The 25,918-nt window shown below is 38.0% G+C and overlaps 1 protein-coding gene across 3 annotated transcripts in view; it reads left to right on the top strand.

The window, feature by feature from the left end:
• The first annotated feature begins 14,587 nt into the window (after nt 1–14,587).
• SAMSN1 (SAM domain, SH3 domain and nuclear localization signals 1) overlaps nt 14,588–25,918 on the top strand; it is a 91,432-nt gene continuing 80,101 nt past the window's right edge. For 2 of the 3 annotated variants that reach the window (XM_069870495.1, XM_069870504.1), the window contains exons 1-2: nt 14,588–14,785; nt 25,553–25,690. In XM_069870495.1, coding sequence (XP_069726596.1) covers nt 14,603–14,785; nt 25,553–25,690 — 321 coding nt within the window. In that variant the 5' untranslated portion in view covers nt 14,588–14,602. Of the gene's footprint in view, nt 14,786–25,552; nt 25,691–25,918 lie in introns of those variants that run through there. The other variant, XM_069870521.1, reaches the window with a different exon arrangement.

The raw sequence follows: 25,918 nt of genomic DNA, 5'->3' as shown, positions 1-25,918 counted from the left end.
TTTACATGTCTCCTATATTATGTTGTTTGCAGAATCACAGTATTATTCAAGCAGTAACTCTGCATGTCTCAGAAATCCCAGCATTACTTTATGTGAACGTTCAGGTCCAAAATATGTCAGTTATCTTATTTACGAAGATTTCCAACCTAACACAAACTGACTAAAAGACTAACTAATTTTATTGTTTCATTAAGAACATCACGTGTCTTGGTCTTTATTTGTATCCAAGACCTAAACTTAATTTCTACTATGCCAGGTATATTATTTCTATTCTTTTATTAGCAAGTTATAAAAACTAGCTAATTATCAGCTTGCCATTTCAAAAGCCTGCTTGCATTCTGCTTGTATACTTCTAAAATACTGCTTACAGCAGTACGACAAACAACACATAATCAAGTAGTACCATAGGCACATAAAGTGTGAAAAAAAAATCAGGTCTGGAAACCATGAATTAGCTTTGGAAAAGGTTCAGAGTGTTCTTATCAACCTGCTTACATGCTTTGGTTGCCCTAATAGCACTTTGCATATTCATTATTAAATAGCTCATCTTCTTCTATCAGTGTTTCGAACAAAGGAGTGATGATATTAGGACAGTTTCCTTTGGCATTTATGAAACATGCTATATCTACCTGTAACTTACGGTAGGAGTAGCTGGAAGAGCATATTTTTCAGATTGCTTCATTTTCTGTTATCAGAAAATCTGTCAACCTTAGCTGGAAGGCTTCAGCAGTTCCCTTACTTCAAGGAAGCCTCTACAATGTGTCACGTCCTTGAGAAGCATTTGTTGTTTAGTTTTATGAAACAACATTCAGATCAGACAGCAGAAGAGTAGCCAAGTCCCCCTACTCCTCCTCCTTTTTTGTTCCCCCCTCCTACTCTTCAGAGGCCCTAGAGGTGTGTGGGGAGCCAAATGCTGTCTCTGGGGAGGGGTCCTGGGCAGGAGGCAGACCCTCACAGGCTGCCATCTGAATTCCTGAGGATGTCACTGGGACAGGGGTGAAGTAGGAAGCAGGGCGGGGAAGTGGGCTGTTGCCAGCAGTTCCCCCTATTCTCTGACATTTTCAGGCTCAAGGTAACTCATTCTCCTGCCTATTTAGGTATCTGCTTTGGAGTGAGCCTCCCAGAGGCAGGCTTTAGATGTCCTCTTTTCTTCTCATACATCTTCCCTTCGATCACTGTCAATACCAATAAAATCACACTAGGCATCCAAAGGGGCAAACTTAAGATGACATGAATTCCTTATACTCAGTTATTTCTATGCTTTCAAGAGCTTTTTGAAATTTCCATCTTTACAGCCACATAGTTGTGCCACTTCACTGTTCTTTCAGCAATACATTTCTGTAATTCAGCCACGGTGGCTAGTTGTTCACTGCTGCCAAGCTGTATTCACCTCCCTGTGCCACTTTTCCCACTGCTGAGCACCAATCTGCATTTGCCCGCTGAGGTGCCCTTTGCTCACTACTGGACGTGCAGATGAGTGTAGGTAGGGCAGTGAAAATGGAAGTCTACTCCTTAGCAATCCCAGCAGTGGGCATGTAGCAATGAAGACCTAGTGGAAAATAAAATGAACAGGGGGAGTTTTATTGGCATATGCAGTGTGAAGCAGCTCTGTCTCAATGTCAGCAGGCTTTCCTCTGCAGAAGTGGGTTACATGCCCCCACAGAAAATTCCACAAACCTCTTTTCTTCACCTTGAATTCAGAACATTTAATTCAGGTTTGAGAATTTGAAAGCCTTGGAAGCAATCATCAAATTTCAGAGAAAGTGCTGGATTGTTGTCATCTGGTTGTGAGGTCACAGACTGCTGTTAAGCTGCGTTTAGGTCATTGGGTGGGATGGGTTGTAGTCTTCAGGTTAGTCCCTGGAGGTGAGATAGATAGTAAGATGTTGTTATGAAAGTCAAAGTAACAAAAAGGTTACAGAGGAACCCTTCCTCTGGCAGAGTGCTTCAATGATTTGTGGCTGTCTTACATGCTGCACTGTGGCTGCAAATTCTTCGAAGTATCTGCTGCTTCCTGCAAGTATAATCTGAATTTTGTGAAGGTTTAACATGAACCAGCTGTTCCACAACCATATGGTGACCTGAGCAAGACATTGGACTGACTGGATTTCTGCAGTGTTATTGAATATAGGGTTTTTATGTGGATGAGGGAAAACACAATATAGAGAAGTATATTAAATTGGTGTCTCTCTTTCTCTGTATTCACTTGCGCTATTGGAGCAGCTGCTTGTACTCAGCCTCTAAACTGACTCAGGCAATTTACTCCAATAGATTCTAAATCAGTCCCTTTGTCCCTAGTGAACAGAGAGCAGCAAAATGCACATCTGATTAGACGTGGAGAAATTCAACACAAAACTTAAGCTTCCTTACAGAGAAAGAAATGAGCCCTAACCATGACTGAACAGGTTAATGGCAAAACTGTACCAAGTAAACTCATTCTGCAATATGAAAACAGAATCAAAGACATTAGACATAGGCAACAGCATATTTAAGGTACAATTAAAAGAGTGCTTCAAGCCATATTTGTCAGTAACTATTCCTGCATAAAGAGTATCTTGTAATTAAAGAAAGATTACAATTGAGTGCAATCTTAACACTTTACATTGCAGATTTTCTGTAAACAAAGTAATTAGTTTGGCTTAACTCTGTACTTCAAGCAACTGTTATGGAAGGTCTGCTTCACTGAAAACTGCTATCCATCTCTTAAATTCAACAGTTTTATCTGACCTGGCTTCCTTAAGCATTTTGCTTTTTTCTTTTCAAGGATTAAAAAATACACTGTGGAGTAAAATTATCTCAGCTTTGAAAATATAAAATTGCATCTGAAGCAGTGCTTCAGTATGTAGTAATTTACTATGGTAGCTCTAAAGCACAGATGGGAGAGTTTAGAAAGAGGATTAAACTGCTTTCCATATCCTAAACTTTATCAGGGATAACACAGAAAACTCTGTCATTCATTACTGCCTGGGGAGTTCTTAAGTGTTAACAATTTAGCTAGCTGATATACATTTTTTTTTTTTAACAATAACAGACTGCAATAGAAATGAAAGTCAAAGTTGCATTGCAAGAGTTTTATTCACATGCCAAACCAAGGAAATTAATTGCTTCACCTGGAAATATTGATCGTAGTATATCTAAGCCAAAGTCTAAGTGCGTGGACCCAAGAAATGCACTGCTGCAAAATGTATTTCCCTGAGTCTTTATTTCTAAAAAAGCTTTTTTTTTGCTGTATTACAAATAAAGACTAGTGAAAACAGAAGTATACTTCATGTCATACATGTTTTGTGTTCATACACCATGCTTCACATCACAAACCCAAAATGTTTTAGGATTAAGTGCAGAACCTATTAAATTAAAAAGAAAAAAACCTCATTAACATTTAGCAGACTTTGGATCAGGCCTAACCAAAGATTCAGCTGATAATACCAATTAATGCAAGAGATTACAACCAAAGTCTCATTATCCCTTGTAATTATATCACTTCATGTTTGTTTTCACTTACATGCTTTGGTATTTTTCCTAGACACTTAGACACTTCTGTTTAATCTGTGCACTTAGATTTAGCAGAGCTTTATGACTGCATTAGTTTTCCAATGTTTTCTAAGTTTCTACAAATCCAAAGTTATAATGCTCAAGGGCCAAGTTTACTGTGATTTTCTATAAAAAGAAGATGACATAATAGAATTCTTGATCAGTTTGTAAATAAACCCATTCACGTAACATGGATTTTAATAAGAAAGAGAGCAACAGATACATGCTTGCAGAGTTTACAAGCTGTTATTTTAAGCTGGCATATGGAACATACAAACACAAAAGTATATCTTTTCTGCCTCAAGAGTAAACACTTTGTCCTGAAAGTGGTTAAGTTGATTTAAAAATTTCCCCTAAGATTTTGCTGTCAAATTCAGCAGAAATCCTGTGTGAAAGCCTGGACCTCTCATAGACAGCTGCACCGAATCTCTCTGTCACATGGTATATTTTTTGCCAAAATTTCCACTACAAATGTTTGCTACCAGATCTATTTCTCATCTCCTAGCTTTTGTTCTATTCATCTTTGTTCCCGTTGTTTTCTTGTAGGCTGGACTCTAGCTTATCTGCTGCTACTGGGATTAATATAGAATCAACAGGTAACATACCTTTTGAAGATGAGAAAACATCTCTGGAGTACTTAAGACCACATGAGCAGACATAAAGCTCAGTATACTGAGGTGTTTGGACAAGAACAGGTAAGTATCCTGTCTCCAACAGTGAAAGCAATTGTTATTAGTCATATTCAGAAAAATAATTCTACACCTTGTATTGTGGTTTTCCTTTTTGACTACCTAATCCCTTAATAACATATTATGCTTCAGTTGCTGTATGTGATATAAATAATATGTCCTCTTTGAGTAAGTGTAAACTGGCACCCAGCAAAGCAACTTATAATGGCAGTAAGAGTTTCCAGTTCTGGGCTAGACTGGAATACATATATCCTCTCCTATTGAATTTTCACATAGTATCATTATTTTCTCTTAAATAAGATTCCGAGTATCCATTCAATTTGACTGGGTTTTTACAGCAAGATTCTGTTGACAAAGTGGTTTGATTCCCCTGTGGTTAATGCAACACCCAGCAGCAAACTACTAGTAATTGGCTCATTGCATTTGGCTCTCCCACTATCTTTATGAAATGGCTCCTTCCTCACTCTGACAATTTTTCTCCTGTAAGTCCCCAGAGATTGGAAAAAGGAGGTAGGCAATGAGCAGAGCAAACAGATGGAGAAAGAAGGTGCATGCTCTTCTTTGTCCCTCCAGAGGTCACGCATTGGAGATTCACATTTCTGTCTTCTGCAGACATCTTGCTTGCGTGCCTATAGCTGATCCTCCAAAACATTTTATCTTATTTGCTGCAACACTTTTCATTTCTGCTCCAGTGAGCTAGATTAATATTTAATGTTTATTGAAGCTAGGACTGGGGAATCCAATTGTATCCCCTGTCAAGTGACTGTTGTAGCAACCAGGCCAGAGAGTCATATGCAAACACATGCATACTCTACATCCCTTCTCCTTAGCTCAACTAGTATATAATTAGTCTGTATAATGCAGAGTAGCTAATTGAAGATTCTGGATAAGGACACAAGTCTTTCACCTGGTTGTTGAAGAAATCACACAGAAGAGGAAAAGAGAAATCACAAAGAGAATTTGAACCCTAATTCCCATAGTGAGCAAGGATGCAATCAGGGGGCTGTTGGGGTAGAGGAAGTAGAAGAGGCAAGTCCTATCCATTCCTTTACCTTTGTTCTCTACAAAGCTTCACTGAATAAGTTCGTTCTGAGGAGAACAGTCAGATTAATCACTGATGTAACATAGAATATGAATGCATAAATTATGCATTCATGTTATGATTTATCTTAAATGTAGGGTAGCTGTCTAGCTGCTCTATAGGCTCAAGAATTCTACACTGTCTGGATTTCTTCACAGACTTTACATTTCTAAGTATATTTAAGCACCCAAAGAGTGAAGGAGCAACTTAAACTACAGAACTAAAATTTGAGCATTTTGGATTCATCATCAGTGACCACTAGATGATATGTACATGGTGATCTAGACAATAGACTCAGCTGTATGTTAACAAGGGGATAATGCCACTTTTTCCTGCCATAGTGATGTTCAATGAATGACTGTGTTAAAGATTGTTAAGTTTTAGATCGGTACTGTTTGAATGGCTGTGATGAAGGTTGGGAATGTATATCTAGCGCAGCCATTTTTGACATCCCAACTATACACTGTGCTGGGTAAAACTACTCCTAGGAATTTGTAGCATTAAACCAATATGGGTGGGATTCACTAAGCTACTCCTGATGGAAATTTGGAGCTTATTTGTAGACACTACTTTCTGCATACAGCAGTGTTTTCTTTTGCATGTTTTTAGGGTAACAGGTTGTTGATCTACATCTGTATTCAATAGACTTGGTGTAAATCTTGGTTTTTCCATGGTTAACCAGGATAAAAAAGTCATCTGTTCCACTGAATCCTACTTTGAAGAATTTGAGTGTAATAAGAGCAGAGGGAGTCACAGAGGGGCGGGTCACTCTTTGATGTACAAGTCTTTGATTTACAGTTGTATCTGTTGTTTGTACACTTTTTGCAGATCTCTGGATGACAGGCTTCTTCAAGAACTGTCCTGATTGTTCCTTTTTCTCATAAGTTAAATGACGCTAGACTATCCATGTAGAAGTTCCTATACAAATACAGAAATACTGCTCTGTAGTTTCCCCTCTGACTCCCCCCTCAATCTGTCTATAATTCATTAGGATCACATTAATTCTTCTGTTGAAACATTCTGTTCTACCTAAAGCAGAACAACACTGAAATTTCCTCAACAGTGGTTTTGGTTTGCTTGGGGTTTTTTTTCCCCTCTACTGCTTGTTGCATGTATGTTACAGTTTTCAGGTTATCCACCACAGGCTTTTGATGACTTGCCTGACTTAATTACGTTCTGCTAAATCAGGGTACAGGGGTCAAGAAAGGTTACCTACTCAATCTTTAATAAGGCTTCAAGAACTGCCAAATCCAAGAATCCTGTTTAACTAGGATGGATTTAAATGAGTGATAATATCAGGTTACTAGTTCTGAGACACTTTGGCAGTCTGAGGTACCAAGAGGACTCAGCTGTAGCAACCGAGGCTGTTCTCCACAGAAATGAATATGCGCTGGTATGCTGCCAAGGTTATTCTATGGCTGCAGATGGCATCTACAGTTCCTACTATATAAGCCTGAGTTTAATGCAACTACTACAATGTGTATCTGATGCAATTTTTTGCTGGCATGTGATAATCAAATTTAAGTTTTGTTTTCTCCAAATAATTTAGAACACACAAGTATCCTGTGTTTTTCCTGCAAAAAGTATTTACAGCAGTGTATGGACTTCTTCCCCTTGCCTTCAGCCTTTTCTTCATATTCAAGTACCTGAATAAAAGCTAGTAATTTCTCCAGTGGTGAGTAAAGATGATATTTTGCAGGTATATAAAGGCATGAGTTGCCATAGAGCATGAGGACTGCTACCTTTTTTAATGGAGCCCTAAGAGGCAAATATTTGTCTCTCACATGGCATGCCATGTTTGTAGAAGTGAGGGAAAGTGCTATAACACATGGAGAGGCAGTAAGACAGTATAGCAGGGTCATGGATAGTCAAAAAAGAGGCCACTCCAAGCTGGAGGCTCTGCAAATCACATGCACAGAGATGTAAACAGCTCAAATTGCCATGGCACGAGTTGGTGTGTCCTTGCGTCTAAAATGTAGTGCTATTGCAAAAATTAGCTACATGGCTGTAACTGTTTGGTGACACTGGATGAGCAGACATAACTCAGATGAAAAATATGAAGGTCTGCTAATGTCTGCCAAATAACGGCCTATCCAGAGTAACTTTCAAAGAATATAAAGGGCCTATCCAAACAGTAAGGAACTGTTAAGCTATGTAAAACAGCAAGGTGGGAAGAGATTCTTTGTATAGGAGCATGTATTTCTTACCGCAACAAAACTATTTTATGTGGTTGGTTCCAGTGGATTGCTATATTTGAAGTCCTAAAGTGTTTAGATCACTGTCTTTTTAAGAAAATTTTGTACTTCCTGGATGCATTGGTACTCAAACTTCAGAACTGGTCTAGAAAATTAGCTTTTATCACTGTATTTTGCTATGTACAGATTGAAGCCTTGGCTACGGAATGTTAGATGAAAGCTTTATTTGGCACAACAGCAAATATATAGCCATTAATGTATAATTGATATGGATTGCTGGTTTTCTCTGGTTGTATAAAAAAATTGCTTTTTTACCAGGAAGATTTTTTTTAAAAGCTACTGATTCTAACTTAGTGTGCTCAAAATGTGGTCTTGTACAACAGAATTTATTTGCAATGTCTTGTAAAAGAACAGGCTACTGGCAGCAGCAAGTACACATCTAAATCAGATGAAGATCCATGAAATGCACGAAAACTGAATGGAGAATGTTCAAGTCCCTAATTTTGATTTCCAAAAATGTGAGACTTGCACAAATCTGATAAGAAAATTAAAACATAAGCCAGGAGCTCACCAATGACATTATTAGGTTTTAGTTTTTCTCTTCTAGATGCTACTGTGGCTTCACTGTCCAATGCATTACTCTTGATTTGTAGGAGAGTGAGAGCACAGACAGGATCCAAGAGTGTCCATGTAGACTCCTGAAGATTCGAAGAATATTTTTAAGCTCTGTTGTTGTGTATATCCAGATGTTAGTCTGATTTGGCTGGCTATGAACTGGCTCCCACCCAGAAAACTGTAGATAAGGTGGTGGTATGGACAAAATATTACATTCTACTTGGAGACTACTCATCTAGGTACAGGGGGTTGTGTGAGACAGCTGTCTTTTTCTTTTTTACTTGGAGCTTGGGGCTGTCAGCAGCCATCTGTGGGCATCTCCAGGAGGTAAGGTGGTGCATAGGAACAGTGGTGGGTGCCTGTGGCCACAGCGAATGGGTTAGAAAATTAGGTTAGAAAGACTGTACGCAGGCTGTATCCAACTTAGTGTGTAATAAATTGGTAGAGAAACTCTTGAATTAGTTGCTAGAAGTGCTCAGATCAATAGATGGATTCCTTTTGGCTTCATTTAGCTCTGGATCAGGGTCTCAGGGAAGAAATAGATGACTAAAGTCCTTAACCTGAATTCTTACAGGCAAAAGTGGAAAGGCAATCTTTCTTGCAGAGTGAATTGGAAGACCTCTGCTAGCTTTTCAAAGTTATGTTCTCAAATGCTCATGCAAGGCCTGGGTGGCTACAAACTTACAGAGCAGCATTGATTGTTTGGAGCTATTTCAAGCAGGGTGTGCTTAATAAGACTGTCATCTTGATATTAAAAAAAAGCCATCAATGTAAAAGGGAAGTGGGGAGATGGGGAGCTAAATGTTTGCAAAACAAGCTGGTTGTTTGAATTTCCCTATCCATTACACAACAAAAATGCATGAACTGTGTGATTAAGAATACTAAGTAGTAAGTACAGAAATCAATTCTGTTTAGTGATGATTCAAATCCCCTTGAGGCTGTAAAATGTTTTTAAAAGTCTAAGGAGGTGGGGAGTGACATCTTTTCTATAAATGCATAGAATTAGTAAGCACAGGGGATTTATTTAACCAGGAAACTTACATTATTGAGATTAGACATCTCGTTTTCAAGGTGCTCCTTGAAGATAATGACTCCTATACCCATAATTCACTGTAGACATCAGCTTTGTCTGATAATACATGAATTGGCCTTACGATAGAAGTTAGCAGTTTTAACTCTGAATTGTGGTATAGTGCTAGATAGCAATAAAGAATAAGTGAGCCAGATTCACTGAGTTTCAGTAAAATTATAGAGCAGAGGATTTGACCCTCCCATTTAGGAAGTACATGTTTCCTCTCTAGAACAGAAATACAGTTTTTCATTTGATAAAAAGATGACTGCTTTGCAAAACCTATAAATAATCAGAGATAAGTGAAAGAACAATGTGATTATTTATCCTGAAAACAATGTTTGCTTCAAGGTGTAGCTGAATATTACAATGAATTGTATAGGAAACAACATGTGCTTTTATGACGTTGTCATTAAATGTGATCAGTTAGCAAGAGAAGGTGCATGAAATTCTGATTGCACTGAATTTGCTGGGAATTCTGCCAGTGACTTTAATAAGCACAGACATTCTCTTGGAGTCTGGAAATTGTGAAAGCATTTCACTTGCTTTTTCCATTCTGAGTTATAGAATATTGGTTCTTTGTGTCTTTATTTGCTTGATTTTCTGGGCTGAATTAAGTGTGATGCCTATCGGTTCTGAGTGAGCTTAAATTAATCTTTAACTGAGCTAAACTTTATTGCAAATCTTTGTTGCAAAGGTGTAATATCTGTTATGTTGAATTGATCATTACATCTGTAAAACTATCTTTTCAAAGGAGGAATGTAATGTTGCAATTTGGCAGGGGTGAGAGGGGTTGCAAAGCTTTTTCTTTACCAATTTTTAATTGGCTGGTGAAAATAAAAGGAGGAAATGAAGAAGCTGTCTCTAAATTGAAGAAGATTCTAAAAGAAAAGAAAAATCAATAACGTTTAAAGAATCAGATTTTTAGTTAGTACTTCATGGGTCCTTTCCAAACTATTAAGTAGATGTAATTTAGAGCCAGTCATTGGAACATTTGACTAAGGAATATCAAATGATAGTAGCTCTGTTTTAGAGACACTATTATGTTTGTGGTCAGAAATGCAGTTTTCTACCATTTGGAGTACCTTCAGGGGCTGTTCATGATAGAAAATGTTAAACTTGTTTAATAATAGCAGTTTCCTAAGTTCAAATGGCAGCTTCTTATAGAACACTCAGTCTCAGGCTGTGAGTTAACAAGCAGAATGTTCTGCCCAGAACTGCTTTGTCATCGGCCTGTTGTAAGTGAACAGAAAGAGGTGAAATGAGGCAGGGGTTTTACCCAGTGTGGCACGTACATGGTTGCCTTCATATGTCACAGAATATGTGGTGTATTGAGTAGATGCTGAAAGTAGGCACAGTCTCTTTCTGATGAAATGGGAAAGCAAGAAGAAAGACTCTGACTCAATTTCTGAATCTCCCAGCTTCCACCAGGTTAGCCTGTGGAACATAATAGCAACACACTCTGTTTACCTTGAGCTCATGGTCTGGTGGGTCTCTTCCAACCTGGTTATTCTATGATTCTATGATTCTAAGTAATAATTCAGCCTTTTATGTGGAGTGAATAGAGAAATGTGACTAATTAGCATATGGTAATTTATATATTTAACCCATACTATATCAAAAAGTAGCATTGTTGCTCTCAGTTTTAAATCTGAGGATGCTCAGATGCCAGATGATGATCAGAGAAGTAGATGCACATTGTCATTAAAGGTAGATATGCTATGGGAGGAAAAAAGGAAGGGAGAAGGAAAAAGGGGTATATAGTAGTTCCAGATTTACTAAAACATGACCAGGTTAATACCTATTAATACATTATTTTTCCTTGTCCAGCTAACCAAGGAAATCTGTGGGATGCACAGCTCTGCTGGTGAGTTCTCCTAGTGACATATTAAGCTGCACCAGTAGAATGGCTTGGGAGCCTGGAGCCAAGGCTGAATCCTGAGTACCTGAATCATCACTCGACCTTAACTGTTTGTATGTCTGGCTATTGTGCAGGAATAGAAACCTCTACACATGAAAGCCTCAATTTTGTCAACAATTTTTCACTTTTTAAGGTGTTTGAAATACTTGCCAGGATAGAGAACCCAAGTATGTAGAAATCATGCAGCAGTGAAGAAAGAAAATTAAATGCTAGCAGTAGTGCAATGTTAGATCCAGGAAGTGAAGGTTTATGTGTTTTCTGTCTGGTAAAACTGATTTATGTAACCTCATTATAAAGTGGGTTTTCTGTTCTGTTATTTTTCTGCTGCTCCAAATTGCTCTATTTATACCAGGTAAAATGTACATAGATGACACAACACTGATGTTACCTTCAAATTTGTACTACTTAGTTACTGGTTTTGTAATTATTATAAAAGCTTAAATTCTTTACATAGATAGCTGTGATATCAAGTGGCATTAAGAACTCTTGATGAGGATTTTATTTATATTATTCATCCTGATCAACAAATTATAAGCTATTGCATCTTATTATAATTATTATAGTAAGTGTTTCCTCACAGCTGGTAATATTTTCAGTAGTCTAGGACTAGAACCTGATGGGTAATGTCATCTATACTTTACATCTATCAACAAACTTTACCCTTACAGATGGCTATATCAGTGAATTTGTAGATGTCTAAAACATTACCTTTTCATATGAGGAATCTTAACACTGTAAGTACTCAAAAACATGTAGTAACAAATTTGCAGTCTTTAGTCTTAGGGTCTTAGTGGCTTGCATCAAGTGGGATCCCACTTAAAGTCTTTACTGAAGGCTATTTCTTGTAAAGCTATTAGCCCAGCAGAAGGAAAATGAAAGAGGGTTAAATTTCTGTTTCTCAACTGGGATATTTGAACTGAATATTTTAAATCTGACCGAAGCAACTTTCACCCAATACTGCCACTGTAATGCCTTCAGTCTAGATATATGCAGAGAGCCGATACAGTGGGAAACAGAAGGATGAATGCACCAGGAAATGAAATGGGAGTAATTGGGTGCTGCAGGTCTGCCTTTCAGAGAATGAAGTCAAACAAGCCATATGGGGCATGCACTCTGGAGGCACATTTGCAGAACCTAAACTGGTGTGATTCCCAGTTTCAATCTCCCGTTCTGCATTTGTGAAAAGCTTGCCTCTGGTTTTCACATTTTACTTCAATGGAATAGTGCCTAGCTCATGATATTTCAAGCCTGATGCGATGAATTGCTCCTATCTAAACAGCAAAGCAAGAAAAACTTAAATAAAAGTTGGCCCAGTGCCCTAGGCAGTTTCCAGATGAGCATTTATCTCTTTTCACAAAAGGTTGTCTTGTAAAGCTCTCCATTTTTGCCAACCTGCATAGTTGCTTGCCACATATGTGTACATCTGTAAGTATAGATACAGGTTACTTTTTATCTTTTAATTTTTTTTCTTAAATTATTCTCTTTTCTGCATGTATATGAATATAAGCAAATAATATATTAAATAAATATAATAATAATAATAAATAATAATATAAACTGAATAACTCAGTATAAGATCTTTCCTTTCTTAGTTACATCTGTGGTACAATATTAAGAAACTGCCTTCCAAATGTAAATATGCATAGCAAACCCCCTGCAAGAGGCTGGGTTTTTTTTTAATGCAAAATCAAGATATTAAATTAGTCTAAATGAAAATAATATTCCCATCAATTACTCAAGTGTTGCTTCCTTGTGTCTTGTCATTTTACTAGCTCTTCTGTGTTTCTGGATTTTTCCAGATATCAATTAAAAAAAAAGGGAATTCTCTGTATCTGGGACAAGGTGCTTTTGATTACTTTCATAGTACTTTACACATGCTGTTATTTCAACTTTTCCAGGTAGAGAACTGGAGGCACAGGAAGGACAAGAACTTGCTCCCTCACAAACAAGCTACCAAGTGAGTGACAAAGCAAGTGCAAACTCATCTGTGGCAATATATACCTCTCAGGTGTCTATTTTTGTATAATCACATTTAAAAAGTTTCACTGGGTGGTAACTGAAAAAAAATCGTGTTCCTCAGGTTTGTAAGAGGAATAAATGAGACAACTCTTATTAATGGGCTTCTTATCTATGTTTTTCATTAAGCTCTCCATAGCTAACCCTACTTTTCCAATATGTAGAACCAACCTGAAATTTTAACTGAAAAGGAGGCATGGGAAAAGCATTCAGAAATAGCTTATATACTTCACAGTAAGTAGGAAAAGTGCAAACTAAAGATTTTTTTCCTTTTATGATCTTGAATCTTATCTGTCCTCTTGTGTTTGTTGACATGCCTTTGTACTAGCCAAGTTTGGGTTCTGTTCAGGATAGTAACTAACTTATGTTAAAATACATTTATTCTGCCGAAATATGGATGATTCAAATTCTCTGAGGGGCAGGATCAGCTGCAGAGACTGAGGTAGTCAGAAGTATTAGCAATGAAAGACATGCTTGGCATTTACAAATATTGAGCTCTGGGCCCAAAAAAGCAAATCAAGATGTTGGTGGCAAAATGACACTACCTCTCCATTTGTGGTGAATGTCAGCTTATCTCATTAGTAACAACTTCTGCTTGTTCATGTAACCAAATATGATAGCATTCACATAAGAGCTATCGGGATTTAATTGCAATTTAGGAGGCAATATTATTCCCAAAACAGCCTAATTTCTGGTATTTAATAATCTTAAACAATGTGTGACTCATAGGGCTTTCATCATTATTTCTTCCTCAGACTGTTCTGCTACACTACAGGTATTTATACCACTTTATACACTACAGCTGATTTATACCAGCTTCTGATATAGACTACTGTTTGTCTTTATAATTGCTAATCCCTTGTCTACCTGTCTTTTTAGACTATAATACTTCTCATTATAACCAATGAATCAGCTTTGAATACTCCTGATTTTTTATTTTCTAGATTTGCCGTGTATTCTAATAGCAAAATTGGTTTAGTCATAATCTGAATCATTAAGCAGTCAACAAGTCAGACACTACTTTGCTAATGATTGTTTAGTGTTCAGGCCCACGGTGAGAGGTTTTCCTTTGGTTTTATCACGGGGTTTCTTTTGTAATATTTTGATTGTTACACACAGGTTTCTTTTCCAAGATCCCTAAGTAAGTTGCCTCCATTCAAAATGCAGTTAAACAATAATTATGGAACTCTGTAAACAATTAATTTATATAGAAAATCAGCATTTTTTAATAATTTCTTTGTGTCTTTTGATAATCTCAGTAAACTGAGAAGATTTGCATTGGAGATAGGTGTATGTTCCAGTGGTCTTAGGCAGAAAGAGTTTTATTTCTATTACATGATAAACTAAATGGAAACGAGCTTGCAAGAGAGCGTTCCCAAAGTCCATCATAATCATTCAGACCATGCTTTTGTTCTGTTGGTAAACACTGTTCTTTAATTCAGGAAACAGTTTGTATTGGCCTAGACAAGCCTGTCTCATTTGATAATGGGCTCTGAATCCAGTGGATTATTGCAGGGATTTTATCTTGCTTTAATCTCTAGGGAGAAATTTACAAACCGCTGGGAGAGCAAGGAGGAGCTGCATTGTGCAGCACGAGTTTGTGGAGCAGAATTTTGGGGTGCTGGAGTGGATCTCAATATCAACATGAACCTTTTCTGTTTTTCTCTGGTAAGTGTATACACACACATTTTTATTTACTTGGTTACTGCATTGATAAACTGAACTGCTAGGTGTGTTTGAATGGGAAAAATCAAGGTGTTATACCACAAACTGTGCAAGGGTTCTGTAATGACAGTGAGTCTTTCTAGCATACATGAAAGAGTTAATGTATGAGAACTTGTACATAGCAAAATATTATTCAGTAAAAATAAGATGGAGCAAAATGCATCAAATAAACTCTGCAATATATATGACTATTACAAAAATATGCAGATTTAAATATGAAGCATTTGACTCCAACACAGTAAAACGTCTCAAATGTATGTTAAAATTACTAAATACATATATGCTCTTATTTGCTTCAAGCTAGATTATTTTTGAGATAGTAGTATCTGTTTTCCTTTTTAAGTAGTTTGGGAGAACTGCTACAACATTTCAAGCATTCATTTTCTATTAACGAAGCATGAATACACAGTTATCGAGGCTGATCCAGTCATACAGCAATATTTACTGCCAGAGGAGTTGATTTAAGACCCTCTTCAGGCTTTTTTTTTCCTTCACTTTCTCTTTCATTTTTTTTTCTCTTTCCTTACCCAAAGACAACTGGTCAGGATGAACAGGTAAATCAGGATAGGAAGTCCACTGAAGCTGTTTCTGTTTTCAAAGCTTAACCATCTGCCAATACTCAGAGCTCAGTATTAGCAGTGGTAATAAGATGACTATATTTGCTGTATTTACACAGCACAGCAATTTTTTTCCCATTTTTCATCTTTTGTTCAGATGTTTAGTATTTCCCATATGTTTAGAAAGAACAATAAAAATCAATATTCAAACTGCACTGATACAAATTCAAATAGGGAAGCTGCTTCATGTAAACTGTTGCTCCTGATTGCTAATGCTGTCTTAGTGCAAAGTATGGGTGTTCTTCAGATCATAAGGATTAAAAGCTGTTTCAGAGTACTTAAAGTAAAACACAGTGGTATTTTAGGATTCTATGACAAGAGTCCCTCATAAAAAGTAGTTTCCTGGGAATTCAATAACACTTTTGATCGTAGTTTAATGTGAATACCTGTGCATTTGTTCAAAGTTAATGATGGCTTTGTGGTACAATCTGTAACAGCTTGAAAATACTAATTTCTGCAGATTTTTGGGACGAAACCACTCTATCAATATTTTACTGTTCCATTGGGGCAGCTTCTTGCTTTCTATATAGTTCATTTTTTTTTAAAAAAAAAGTGTTGAACAGTGTATCTGTTGAGAAATTAGCATATAGAGAAAATGTAGGATAGATTGTGAGGGTCAAGTTACAGTTTCGCTATTAAATTCGATGTGTAACAACTGGAGTTTCTGCCAGAGTTGTAATGACTGCAGTAATAATGGACAGGTCAAACAAGTGAAAGCTAGTGCTATGATAGTTTCTGTAATGAAATAATTAGTTCTATTAAAAGATTGCTGCTAAGAAGATAACCTTCATTCTTTACAAGCTTTCCATGGGAGCCATTCTGTCTGCTGTGGTAATCTTTTGAGTACCCTGTATCAAGATCTAAAGATAATTCATAGGTGACTAATGTATTTCATGAAACTTAGAGCCCTGTGCAGTCCTCCTTGTGCATGCAACATGGTGCAGTTGCTTTCTGTAATCAGATTGTCTAGCTTGGAAATGAGCTGGAGATCCAAACACTACTTTTACTGTGTCAGTCTGTGTGAAAAAGCTGGCAACAAAGTGGTTGAAGTATTGGTTGGAGAGTGTTTTTCTCTTCAGAAGCAAGTAAAAAGTAGTGCACAGCAACAAAGTAATAAAGCTCTGGAGACATCTTTTAAGATACTAGAGGAACTAGTTTTTAGTAGATGCAAATAGCCACTGATGACTAGAAATCATTGCTAATTTACATAAAGTTAACTTTTAGAGTAACTGTTAAACCTGAAACAATGGAAGAGAAGACTAATGGCAGACAGAATAAAAAGAGTTTTCCAAAATAAACCAGTATTCTTATGGAAGTGTTTTCCTTGTGTAGATATCAGACTGCAAGTTGTGTCCTTGTATATATGTTTGAATATACATATGCATGGATTTTTACAATACAGTGTTTTATACAGAGACAATAGTTTTCCACCCTATGGGATATAGTGGTTGAAGTAAGGTGTAACCTGAGGGACAACCTGAGGGAATGACAGAATATTCTGTTTAAAAACAGAGGAGAAACCAACTTCTGTCCGATCCAGTGTCTGAAACACTATGGTAGTTAAAGAAGCATCAGTTTATGCTTTTGGATTTGACTTTGACTCTCTGTGGGTTTTGCTTTCTTACCTGTCCATAAAACTGAGACATGTTTTTAGCATGAGAGACACAGTTTTATGGTCCAGTCTAGCAAGTTGTGTCATGGAGGTTGAAGACACCCAAGAATCACAAGATTTTATAAGAGCTTTGGAGCCTGGACTGGGCTCTACCTAGAAGTCCTTTGATCTCCTAGTATGAGTGCTGCAGCATGGGATGATGTCCCTTCAGTAGTGCTTTGCGTCCTGAGCTGACTTCAGAATGATTTGGTTTCTCAGCTGAGATTAATTTTGCATCAGACTCATTGCCTTGGTCTCAAAGGATTTGCAGAAAAATTAGATTTACCTTCAAAACCTTGTGTCCCTTTTCCATTTACAAAATGATCAGAAGCATAAGCATTCCCTCTTTTGTAGACACATGATGTTAAAAGGTCAAGCTTAGACCCTGAATTTTCAGTCTTTTCTGTCTTATGGTGCTTGGCATGTAAGACAATTAAATCAGAACAATTCTTTTTGTATTATGGGTAATATACAAAAGGTGCACAATTCAAGCACTACTTTTGGATGAATTGCCAGAAATTATGTTGCCAAACCATTTATTTTGACACTCTGCCTAAAAAATGACAGCATGCCACAAATCTGAGAAAGAAAGGATATTATTGAATCGTTAAGTCCTTTAGTTAAGAAAAATTTCTTTTACTTGCATTATTTTCCTGAATCACCTCTTCAGTTTCCAAGCTATATATGCTGGGGTTAGCACCAGTTCCCCTGGAATGCTACAAATTAATCCTGTCCTGAGTTACTTTCTTGTCCAACAGGGTATCTTTTTACTAGTTTGGCAGCATTTACCCCTGGAAGCAGCAGATGTGTCTCCTTAGGTGGGGTCATCTTTGACCACAGTTGAACACTTAGTACAAATAACAGGCTTTTCAAATATTTCTCTATAGAGGATCAAATTAGTAAAGTAGACACATCCAGGAATATCAGACCTCCTCAGCACACAAGGACTCATGTCTCTTCAAGCAAACCCTCCAAAACCAGGTAGCTTCATGCAACCTGCCCGTCAAGTATATTTTTGATGGCATTTTAACAACTGTGCCAAGGGGTCTTTTGGTTGTCTGTCAGTTGATATAAGACAAGTGAAGGCCAGGGACTGTTCTCTCAGAAGGCATCAGCGTAGATGATCATGTTACAGTACCTTGCTTCATTCTTGTCCATCATTTCACTTACTAAGAGACATAAAGGCAGTTGTATTTCTGCTTCAAAGAAAAACTGAATTTCAGTAAACTTTCCTTATGAAAGATGATGTGAGGGGCATGAAAGACTTCCTTACACAAGGTAATACTTAAAGACGTAATTCTACCTTCACTGTCAGTGAACAGTGACACTAGTAGTAGAACTAATGAGGGCAGGGAAGAACTTCAGAAACTTCATAGGTGCCAACACCTTATATATCAGAAACCTGTATAAGAAGGCCCATCAGTAAAGGACACAACACTCCTAATCACAGGGTTGCTCAGAGCAGTTATTCAAGATGAGCAGTGATTTTAGGGTTTAAGTCAAATAAGATCCCTTTCATTTTTCTATTTCTCTTCCATATGGTAGCTTGCTAACCATCCCTTTTGCTAGTAAAATGTAAAGTTAAGTACCAAGTGAAAGTCTAGTCGTCTTAGTGATTGTCAGTATCATTGAACTAGTTACATATTTTGTTTTGATAGTTTAAAAATATGTTGAAAGCACAATGTAAATTATATGCAAGATGCAGAGAAAATAAATATTAATAAAAGTGATGTAATAAACATATTATTAATTAGATGGACCCTCCATAAGTTAAAGAAACCATAGAGTGAATAGAAAGATGCTAATGGTGCTATGGCTATTAGGATGGGATGTTACTTAGAAATGGATTTGACTTAAAAATCTGTGTTCTAACAAAGAAGTATTACCTGAACGTGGGAAAACCATCCTTTAAAGCATAATGTGAATAGAAGAGATCTGCGAATGAGCTTTGTAGTACTTCCCATGTCATCATCTTCATATACTCCTTATTCATTTTAGCTGGTTTCCTATCATCCTACCACACTCAAGAGTTCACATTTGAACACTGAGCTAGAGAATGACCTCACAGCATTACCAAATGCACCTTTCTCAACCTGATGAACGATTCAGTCTCTGCATGCGATGATAATATCACAGAAAGAAAAGAGCTGTAGACAGTTATTTTCTTCTAGATCAGAACCAGAGTCTTTTCTCCCATAAAACTCCTTATGCAGTGGGCTTCAAAAGGATTTCTCAACCCGTGCACGAGAAAGGAAATGTATTAACTAACTCAGAATTAAATTAACGTTTTCTTCTGCTATCTTTCATATTGGTCTGTGATGTTTATGGTGCTCATGCTGTGCTGTGTGGAATGGAAAACTTTACTGATATTGTGGCGTTTTGGTAGACCTAACTTAAACCAAAAATATAAAAAAAGGAAGCAGAAAAATTCAATTTCAGTTAAATACTTCGGGTTGCCCTGAAAAAAAAATTAGTTCTTTCACTAATTCCCACTTACAAGAGAAACTTAATCCTTCACAATATAAAACCATTCAGCAAACGCTTCTGAGGGCGCACTTTCTCTTTGTTAGGTGCTTGTTTTCTCACTCTTTTGTGCTTTCTCATGCACATTTCCTTTTTTGCATTTGGTTTCTTGGCTATCCTCTCTCACACCACCACTCTCTCTTGTGTGTACTAACTCTTTCTTGTGTCTGCTCTTATTCAAGCCCACTTTATAATGTGCCCTTGCTCCTTTGTGTTTCCTCCCTCTTTCCTACACCTTTACCCTTTCTTGAGCCCACCATTTCATGTATCCTTGTGCTTGCTCTTTGTATTGCTCAAGGTCTCTCATTCTCATGCTGTCTTTGTTGATACTCTCTTTCTCTAGCACTCTTTCTCACATGCTGTCTCTCATGACTTTTCTCAGTATCTCTCTCTTGCATTCTCACTTTCTGTCACTCTTTCTCTCCTTTTTTCACACACTCTGCCTTTCTCATGCTTTAGCTCTTTCTCACATTTTGTGGCACACACTCTCACTTGTTTATGCCTTCATGCACCCATGTTCTTTCTCCTGCTCAATGTTTCTCTCATCTTCACACTCAGTCTTCCCCATGTGTGCTTTATCTCCCTCTCCTTTGCATGTCCACTCTTTCTCTCATCCTTTATGTTATTCTCATTCTCTCTTACACAATCATCTCATCACATTCTCTCATCCTTGCTTTCTTGCACATAGCCAAAATTTTTTTAATGCCCTCTCCTCCTTCTCATGACCTCACTCTTTCTCACTCCCCTTCTTGTACCTTTCTCATATCCATATGCTCTCTTTCTCACATGTTGGTGCACTTGGTCCATATCTCGTGCCCTTGTTGTCCTCACAACTGCATGCCCTTTCTTTTGATCCTGTACTCTCTCTCACATACCCATGCCTGAGTTCTTGCAAGAGGTTTTTTTGTGCTCTCTCACTTCTTTTGTGACATCTCTTTTTCCTACACACTACCTCTCTCTCCCCTTCTTGTGCACTTACTTTCTTGAAAGCTTCCTCTCCCCACCTTTGCTCTTTCTCTATCTATCTCCTTCTTTTTCTTGCTCTTTGCTCCCTCACACTGTATCTTATTCTCACACACAATCACTCTAATGTGGTTGCTCTTTCTTTGTCACTCTTTCTTGCACCCACCCCTCTTCTCACACCCTTACTCCCTTCCTTATGCCTCTTCTCATGCCCCCACCCCATTACTTGGGACCTTGCTTTCATGCTTTCTCATGCCTTAGCATGCAATCTCTCATGCCACTTCTCTCCTCGTGCAATGTCTTTCCAGCAAACTCTATTTATTTATATGTTCTCTACCCCTTTCTTGAGTGCTTGCTTTCTCACTTATCCTTTATTTCTCTTTCCCTCTCTTCCCCCTCTCTTTCTTATGCTTATCTTCTTGTGCCTGCTTCTTTTCTCACATCTTCACACCCTTTCTCATAATGCTACGCTTTTCCTTGTAACCTCATGTCTTTTCTCACAACCTCACAAACTAAAAACCTCACATCCTTTCTTGCACCCCTACAGTCTTTCTTACAACCTCATGCTTGCTTTCTCGGGCACACAGTATTTCTTGCACCATGCCTCTTTCTCTTTCCACCTCTGTCTCAAGTGTGCTCTCACACTCTCTGTTCTTTGCTCACTCCCTCTTTCCTTTTCTTGCTTGCTCAAGCCCTCATTCTCTCCTGTGCTCCCTTTCTTCTACACACTCATGCTTTCTTGTGTGTTCCTTCTCTCAAGTGCTCTTTCTCATGTGCTCACTCTTTTCTCTGCACTTGCACTTTGTCACATACTCACACACACTGCACCTCTGCCTCCCTTTCTTGTGTCCACCCTCACACTTATGCTCTCTCCCTGTATTTCTCCCTCCCATTTTCTCTCTTTTCTGTTTCTCATTCTCCCTCTTTCCATTATGTGCACTCTACTTGCGCATGTTTGCTTTTCTTCATGCGTGCTTGTTCTCATGCCCTTTCTTTTGGCTCTGCACTGTTTCACATAATCACAGTAGATTTGAAAAGACATTTAAGATCATCAAGTCCAACTGCTAGCCACATCTAACCCCAAGGACGGTAATGCACCCATTTCCCTGGGCAGCCTGTTCCAATGACTGACAACCCTTTTGGTGAAGAAATTTTTCCTAAAATCTAGACCATCTCTGGCACAATTTGAGGCCATTTCCTCTTGTCCTATCACTTGTTAGTTGGGAAAAGAGACCAATAACTGCCTCACTACAACCTTCTTTCAGGAAGTTGTAGGTAGTGGTAAGGTTTCCCCTCAACTTCTTTTCCTTCAGACTAAACGATTCAGCTGCTCCTTCTAAGACTTGTGCTCCAGACCCTTCACCAGCTTCATTGACCTGCTCTGGATGTGCTCCACCAGGTCAAAGCCTTTGTTGTAATGAGAGGCCCCAAACTGAACGCAGTATTTGAAGTCCTGCCTCACCAGTGCCAAGTACAGGGGAGAATCGCTTCCCTGGTTTTGCCGGCCACGCTATTTCTGATGTAAGCTATTGTGCCCTTTCATTCAAAGTCATGCTCACTCTCTCTTACTCCCTCACACTAGTTTTCTCATACGCATTTTCTCTTGTGCTATCTATTTCCCACACTCTCCCTGTTTCTTACCCTCCCAATCCCCTCCTGCTTGCATGTCTTTTACTTTACCTTTCTTCTTTGCGTACTCTTGCTTTTTCTTGCAAACGATCATATACTTTCTTGTGGCCACTCTTTCTTACATCCACACTTTTCCTCCTCAGTAACTCGCACCTTCATGCTCTTTCTTGCAACCTCACTCCCACACTTTCTCATGCCCTTGCACTCACTCTCCCCTACACACATTCCTTCTTCCACATTCTCATTTCTTGCACACACACTCTGTTTCTTGCACACATACTCCCTTTCTTGAGTTCTCTTTTGCTGTTTCACTCCTTTATCTTCTCCCCTCACTCTCTTTCTCTTTTATTTTCTACATCCTTGTCTCTTACTCTATATCCTCCTCTCTTTTTTGTCTCTGTTACTCTCTCCCTTTCTTTTTCTTGTTTTATCCCTCTTTGTAACTCTCTCACATGTGTACACACATCTTCTCATGTGCATTTGCCCTTTATCACATATGACCGTACTTCTCCTTGCTCACTCACTTTCTATGCCCTGGCTCTTTCTTGCACCAATGGATCCCTTTTTGTGTCCTTGTGCCCCCATTCCTTAATGTTCCACTCTTTCTAGTGACCTTGCACCATTTCTTACAGCCTTGTTCTTCCTTGCACATTAGTTCCCTTTCCTGTGACCTCACACACACCCGTTAATGTTCTTGCTCTTTCTTGCACATGGCCCTGCTCTTTCACCCACTTGTTCCTAAAAGCTATCCTGCTTTCTTGTGCTCACTCCCTTTCTCACACCCTCTGCCTCACAGCATTGCAGCCTCTCTTGCGCTGTCCCCCATTCTCAGGACCTCATCCCCCCTTTCTTACAATCTCACTATCACTGTTTCTTATCCCCTCACACTTAATTTCTTGCACATGCTTTCTCTTTCCTGTGCAATCACTCTTTTATGTGTGATCTCTTTCTCACACGTATTCCCTCTGTACTATTCTGTGATCTGTCTCCGTTTTTCTAAACTATCTTGTGATCTCTCTCATACTTTCCCTCTGTCTCTCCCTAGCTTTTCTCCTCCTTCTTTCTTGTTTTTACCTTCTATTTTCCCCTAATTTTCTCTCATGAGCACTCTCATTCCCACCTATACTTCCTTTCTTGTGCCTGCTCCTTTTCTCAGGCCATCATATCCTTTCTTGTGCCACTGCTTCTTTTCCCTTCTTCTTCCTCCTCCTCTTTCATGTGCTTTCTCGTCCCTGTGCACTCACTTTCTTCTTGTGCTGTTTGTGTGCACTTGTGCCTTCTCATGTGTTCCACTTCTTGCATGCATCCTCTTTCTCATGCCCTCACTCTTTTTCATGCACTTCCTATTCCTCATGTCTTCACTCTCGCATGTGCACTTGCTCTTTTTCTGTATACTGTCCTTTTCTTACACACCTACCCTTTCTCACACCCTTGTGCTCTATCTTTCTCACACAAGGATTTTCTCTTTCTTTTTTGAGCTCATTCTCACACTCTCCTTCTTTCAGTTTCTTGAGCACTCATTCTTAGTCCCTGTATACTCTTTCTCTCTCTCTCATTGTCTCTTCCCCCTTCTTCTATCTCCATCTCTTTTCCCTTTCTTATTCCTGCTCTTTTCCTTCCTTCTCTCCTTTACATATTTTTCTTTCTCTCTTTCCGTCTTATTTTCCTCCCTTTTCTTACCCTATCCCTCTCCTCTCTCTCTCTCTCTCCTTTCACTCTTCCTCACCCTCAATTTTCCCTATCTTTTTTATTTCTCTCATGCTGTCTCTCTCACACAAGCTGTCTTTTATGCTTTCGTCTCTTAATTAAAAGCTCTTTTCACCAAAGTCCAGTATTATTCCCAATAGAGGGAGAAGACTATGGTGACATTTTACATTGCAGAATCCTGGAAGTGTGTAAAATATTTTAAACTCATGATTTTTTTTCTAGAAATGCTCAATCCACAACTTCAGACCTGGAGTCTGAAACATCATTGCTACGTGGCAACAGTTGCAGGAAAAAAAATAATATTCTTATGCAATTGCTGTGAAAACCCATGTTCAACTGGCTGTTAGGAGCACAAGTGGTGTGTAGTGTGCTTCATATGCCATATGCCACTTTCCCAGGAAATATTAACTCATTAGTTCCTAGAATAAATTCTAGTGTATAACTTCAATATCTTCAAGTTTCAACTTATAATATTTCTCTCATAGTATTTATCATAGCTTATCAAGGCTGTAGTAGACTGAAGCAAATAAAGATCCATAGATAAACGTTGTGGTTGCAAAAACTCGTCCCATGTTTGAACTGGTGTTTCACCGGTCAATAATCTTGCATGTAAAGCTTTACACATTAACCATATAACTTCAAATATACATCTGTGTTTATCTTCTCTACTAAAAGCAAATACTTTTAAATAATAATAACGTACCATGCTAATTTCAATGGTGTTGCTCTGGTGTTAGTCACACTGTTATTAATTTAATTTATTTCTTAACTAATGAGGCTAAAACCAATAATCAGGATTCATTGGGGAAATATTCAGTGCAGATGAACGTGACAACATCTAAAATCTAGGATTACTAGTTAGTGTCTTTAGTTTTGCCATCTGCTTTCATTTAACTCTTGAATTATGGAATGGTGGTGTGTATATGTAATCCTGATTCTTGGAATTGTGGGATAAACATGAAAATCTTAGATTCTGTTATAATGCTTTTGTTCCTGGTGACTGGAAAAAAAGAACCCTTACATGTGCATTATAACATGGAGTTCAAAAATTTGAGTGCAAATGGAATTTATTTTTAATTATAGACATTCTCATGATTTTGGGGGCCATGATCTCAACTCTCAAATTCTGGGAGCTGGCAGTACTTTCGCCATTTCTTTCTAAGGAATAGGGTTAACTTTCTGCATCAAATTGCCTTCTTCCCATGAAGAAGAACTAACTATAAAACAATTTTATAGTTTATGTAGAAATTTTTGTGGTTTATAGTGTTCATAGTTTTCACAGGAATTTTCCTGCAGTGTTCATGTGGAGGTTTACACTTGATTTTACTCATTTTGAGCGGTTAATGTTCATTTTTGCTGATGTTCATGCTCTGCTAATGTTCATTTCAGCTTTACTCCTGTCAATCTGTGGAATTTATGCCATGATATTGTGAATTTCAGCATTTGGTTACTTACTAAAATCAATTCCTTATGTTTTTTTTAGAGAAAGAAGTAAATAAAGAACTTCAAAAGATAAAGGAGAAAAATTATTTGTAAATTACAGAAACAGCTTTTTTAGTTACCATTATTTCAATGTGTTTGCAAGTGTTCATCTTTGAAATCTGTTTAAATGTATTTTAGGAGGGCTCTATGGACAGCTTGTATGAGCCTGTTCCAGAACATCAAGAACCCAAGGATACAACTACTATTAGCAGTCGGGCTAGCAGTCCAGTTGGCATGCATGTAAATTGTGGACCACCAGACAGGTCTATGTCTTTGGTAAGTAAGGTTTAATTGCAAAGTATGCGATGCATTTTGCAAAAAAAACTATTGCTTTGTATGCAGGCATAAATATTCAGCTGGCTTAACTGCCAGTTTGAACGACTTAGGGTCTTTAGAGCCACTGTTTAAATCTCATGTCTGTAGCCAGTGACCTGATTTCTGTCCAGTCTTAACAAGCACATTTGAAAAACAGGTCATGAGTTTCTATACAGCTAGCAGCAAAGT

The sequence above is a fragment of the Phaenicophaeus curvirostris genome, chromosome 1, assembly GCF_032191515.1.
Source record: "Phaenicophaeus curvirostris isolate KB17595 chromosome 1, BPBGC_Pcur_1.0, whole genome shotgun sequence".
NCBI lineage: Eukaryota > Metazoa > Chordata > Aves > Cuculiformes > Cuculidae > Phaenicophaeus > Phaenicophaeus curvirostris.
This window is presented reverse-complemented; position numbering and strand designations above follow the sequence as displayed.